The sequence below is a fragment of the Macrobrachium rosenbergii genome, chromosome 2 (assembly GCF_040412425.1).
Source record: "Macrobrachium rosenbergii isolate ZJJX-2024 chromosome 2, ASM4041242v1, whole genome shotgun sequence".
In the NCBI taxonomy this organism is placed as follows: domain Eukaryota; kingdom Metazoa; phylum Arthropoda; class Malacostraca; order Decapoda; family Palaemonidae; genus Macrobrachium; species Macrobrachium rosenbergii.
The window spans coordinates 29,365,848-29,370,847 of record NC_089742.1 but is presented as its reverse complement, the minus strand read 5'-3'; the positions used below and the strand labels follow the sequence as shown (position 1 = coordinate 29,370,847).

The 5,000-nt window shown below is 38.1% G+C and overlaps 1 protein-coding gene across 1 annotated transcript in view; it reads right to left on the bottom strand.

Annotated features, from left to right (window-relative positions):
- Positions 1-1,930: 1,930 nt before the first annotated feature.
- The window catches only part of LOC136842715 (uncharacterized), a 14,942-nt gene continuing 11,872 nt past the window's right edge, over positions 1,931-5,000 (bottom strand). The window contains exons 3-4 of the mRNA XM_067110422.1: positions 3,959-4,113; positions 1,931-2,105 (exon numbers count right to left, since the gene is read on the bottom strand). Coding sequence (XP_066966523.1) covers positions 1,931-2,105; positions 3,959-4,113 — 330 coding nt within the window. The remainder of the gene's footprint in view (positions 2,106-3,958; positions 4,114-5,000) is intronic.

Genomic DNA, 5,000 nt, shown 5'->3' with positions numbered 1-5,000 from the left:
TGGAATTTCTCAATTATTTTCATACATCTTTCGTATTTTGCCAGTTCTTTCATCTGAACTGGGAGATTGCTTTCATTTTTTTAATTGCTTTCAATTAGTCAAAAATCATACATAAAATTCTGGTATATTTAGACGAAAAAGTTAAATTTTTATATAAGTTTTCAGCTGAAATGCAACTTGTTTTATCCTTTGTTTCAAGCAAATCTATTTTCATTGAAATAGTTGAATGCCAACGGTTGCTTTGATTTAAAAAAACAGATGATAAATAGAGTGGCTTTGTACACAAAAACTTCCAAAGCTAATTCCAAGTATTCTGTTTTTCTTCTGTTAAATCTGGAGACTATATTTAGCTGAAAATATTATGGGAGTGGAGATCCAAACTCTATTTGAAGTTCGGGTTTTGATTGGATTCTATTGTTCCCGAGATTAGGATGGACTCGAGGTACAGTTTTTGCGTTCTTTGATGTCAACTTTTCTTTGAATACAATCTAAAAGAATTTCCCTGACGTTACGGGAAGTAAATCTTGTGACAAGTTTCAGAAAGGTTTGTATTTAGGTAGTAAATTTTATATTTTTTCCTCGGTTGAAATTCGTTGATATAGTTCCTTTGATCACCTTTTAGTTTTAGCTTTCATTTTGATTGGGTATGCATATATTTGTCTGACCTTCTAGATGGTACGTAGCGTCTGTAGGGGAGGCACTTGGTGGCTCGACCCTCTCTTATGTTACCGTAACTCGTGACAGTGTGGGTGCACTAATATGTGAATAAATGTACAAAATGTTATTGAGTTATTAAGGAATAAACTCAGATTTATGTTAAATGACATTTATCTATTACTACATCAGTCATTCAATATCAGGTATGTTCTCCATTCTAGCATAAATTACCCTTCCCTCCTCCTCCCTCCTCCTCCTCCTCCCTCCTCCTCCTCCTCCTCGTACACTTCTATCCAAGACTCCCTCCGAGCATTAAGTTGACAGTCCCGTTGGCTTCTTCCTCCACAACAAAATACCTACGCAGTATAAACTTCACCGTTACATCCTATCGTATATTGAAGAATATTTTTTGAGTGTTTTTTAGTATGTTTTAAAGAGGTTGTTGACACTGTCGAGCTCTCAGAGAATAATGAAATGAAAAACATCAAACCAATTAACTTGTGGGACTTTTTTCACCTCTCTGTACTGTTGTTCCGAGTTTGGCTCTTTGAATAGTTACTCTCCTCCCGTTACGGAATTTTTAAGAGGAATTGAGGAATTTTTCACTTTTCGACGTGAATTTTATTCTTTTTCGACTCTTTTTAAGGTTAAAATAGTCACTATTAGAGGAGAAACGTTTCCTATGTTCTACTCAATTTTCCTTATCCATTTTAAGTTTTTTGTAAAAGAAAAATATTCTGCCGGCTTTGTCTGTGCGTCCGCACTTTATTCTGTCCGCACTTTTTCTGTCCGCCCTCAGTTCTTAAAAACCACTGAGGCTAGAGGGCTGCAAATTTGTATATTGATCATCCACCCTCCAATCGTCAAATATACCAAATTGCAGCCCTGTACCCTCAGTAGTTTTTACTTTATTTAAGGTTAAGGTTAGCCATAATCGTGTTTCTGGCAACGATATAGGCCAGACCACCACGGGTCGTGGTTAAAAGTTTCGTAGGTCGCGGTCACACAGCATTATACCGAGACCACCGAAAGATAGATCTATTTTCGGTGGCCTTGATTATACGCTGTAGCGACTGTACAGAAAACTTGATTGCGCCGAAGAAATTTCGGCGCATTTTTTACTTGTTTTCTTCTTGTTCTTCCTGAATTTCCAATCTTCTTTTCTGCTCCTCCTCCTCCTCCTCATCCTCCTTCTCCTCGCTCCTCGTCTTTTTCTTTTTCTTCTTCTCACTAAATTCAGTTGTATTTTCATTTATTCATCTTGATTTTCTCCTCATTCTACAATTTTCTTTTCTCTTATTCTTCTTTTGATTTTCTCTTTCTCCTCGTCCTTTTCCACCTCCACCTTTTCTTCCTCTTCGTCTTCTTTTTCTTCTTCTTCTTCATCTTCTTCTTCTTCTTCTTCTTCTTCTTCTTCTTCTTCTTCCCACATTCCACTTTCATTTCCGCTGATATGAATCTTGGTATGATTTTTATCTGTGCTCACACCCGTTGTCGGAGGCCAAATTGCTTTCTCCCATCGGCTAGTTTTTATTTCTCTTTCTATTTTGTTTTTTATTTTATTTTCCTCGGCGGGATAAATGAAATAGAACTTGTGCGCGGAAGCGATGATCATAATTTCGCTTGGTTATTTTTGCAGGCTTCTGGGTAAGCTGTGTACGGACTTTCCTGTTTTAGTAAGTTGGGAATTTTATATGTAATACTAAACCCCTGAAACATTTATTTGTTTGCACACCGGAAGTTAAATGGGGCTGGTGCTGCCCGTAGGCTTCCCCTTCCCCCCTCTTCTTTCCCCTCCCCTTCTACCTCCCCTCCCTTCCCTTCCCTTCCCTTCCTCTTACTCTTCCTCTTCCATCCTCCTCCCCTTCACGCCCTTTTCCCCCCTTCCCCTCCCCTCCCCTTCCCCCTCCTTCCCTTCTTCCTTCTTCCACCTCTCCCCCCTTCCCCCCTTTCTTCCACCCTCCTCCCCTTCACGCCTTCCCCTCCTCCTCCCCTTCCCCCTCCCCCCTCCCCTCCCCTTTCCGCTTCCCCTCCCCTTCCCCTTCCCCTCCTCCCCAAATTGTCAACATAAAGTGCCCTAACGGGTCACGGGTGGTCTAGTACCTTTTAAATGTCTGGATTATTAATGCCTGCAAGAAAATTTCACACTGTGAAAACAAGAAAAGAGCTACTTTAAACATTCCAGAAAATGTAATTAAGCTTTGCAATTGATGAGCAATGATGTCTAGGCTTTAAAACCTATTGTATTGTCTATTACTTTCGTGTCATATGAAAATAATAAAAATATTCACTTGAAATTTTTCAAAATGTGTAATTAAGCTTTGAAACTGATAAACAATAATGTTTTGGGCTTTAAACCTATTAAATTGTCCATTATTTTCGTGTCATATATATAAATAATAAAGATATTCACTTTAAAATTTTCAAAATGTGTTCTATGAAAACAAGAAAAACTCATTTTAAACTTTTCAAAATAAGTGAGGAAGCTTTTATTTTCTGATACTTTCTTGTCATATTTGTAGTTCGTTGTAGCAGCCTAGTAGAAAAATCCTAAACATTCGGACGCGTTCCGTACTTAATGAACGCAGCCATGATCTTTTGGCATTATTTTCATGAATTTTACCCAAAGAACGCAACCTTATGTAGGTAGGCCATTTCGTTAAGAAAGATAATTAACGTTAACGAACAGAGGTGTTGGAAATGCATCATATATAACTTGTATTTCCTCTCCCCTTTAAAAAATACTATTTTACTCTGTGTGTTTTTCTTCTTTTAATTACCCAATAATCGCGACTTTATTTAGGTATTTCTTTAAGGGAGCTAATTGGTGCTAACGAAAAGCTTGCCAGTACACAAGCAACAGAGATGTTATATTGCATTTCCTCCATCCTCAAAAAAGAAAAAAAAAAGGGGGAGAGAAATGCGACTTCGTTCATTCAGAGAAAGACGTGACCAAATCCAGCTCTCCTGGAGTGAGGGAAAACAACTGAAGGACATTAGATTAGGAGAGTGAGTGGCCTTTCTTTCTCTTCCCCCACTTCCCGACTCTTTTCACCTCGGCAGCTGCTGTATCGAAGCCAAAAGTTTACCTACGAGATGACAATTAGAGTGATCTCAGCTTCCCAATCCTTTCTCTGATCTCCGGACTTCGCCAAATCTCTCTCTCTCTCTCTCTCTCTCTCTCTCTCTCTCTCTCTCTCTCGCCCATTCTCTTCCTTCGTCTTGTCAATATCATTAATTGCGAGACCAGATTAGGGTGAAAGGAAAGCAAGGACGTGGTGCAATCAGCTCGATTGTTTACCTTCGGAGACCCTCGGAAATAAAGGCCCTTGAGGAACCCTTCTTCTTCTTCTTCTTCTTCTTCTTCTTCTTTTCTTCCTCTACTTCTTCTTCTTCTTCTTCTTCTTCTTGTCCACCTCTGGAGGCAGGAGAGACGGCCAAAGTGGGATAATGGGTCTATCAAAGTGGCGAAATGTTAAAAGTCGGAAAACGGGTGCGTGTGTGTGTGTGTGTGTCTTTGCAGGGTCCTCGCGGTAGAACGAGATGAAAATGAGAAGAGGAGAGAAGGAGGGAAGAAAGGAGAATACGCATAAATTTGCATACCAGATGATTTTAACGATAACCGTCTTCGAAGGGCCAAAATAGCAGGTATCTTTTGATGGGGTTCAGGCTCGTTGTTGGAAGTCACTTCGTTTTAGACCTCGGGATCGCAATCGTGTCTTTCTTCGCCCCCCCCCCTTTTTTTTTAGGTATATTTACAATTTTTATTTTTTTATTATTGATGCAGCTGTCCACTGGCTATGTCCCCACCCCAAAAAGACATAGGTTCCTCTGTTGGGGACGTGACGGAGAAGGTTATTTTATCCTTGCTACAATTCACGGGAGGATTGTATGTAAATAGAACAGTTGTATATCTTTGTTAGGGAGGCGGGCCTCCTTAACAAATATTAAGTCATATACGCATGCAGTATGTGAGCATGAATGAATAGTATGAATAGTATACAGTATATATATTGCAGGTATGATTTTATACATATATATATATATATATATATATATATATATATATATATATATGTATGCACACACACACACACACACACACACACACACACACACACATATATATATATATATATATATATATATATATATATATATATATATATATATATATATATATATATATATATAGACTTTTAGATATTTTCTTTATATGAAACTCCCAAATTTATTTATTTATTTTTTAGTTTCCTAGTTAACTTTATTACGGTGTTAATAACTTAGTTGTTGTGACGCCAGTTTTATTAACCATAAATCAATCAATCAATTTCCCCATCCAT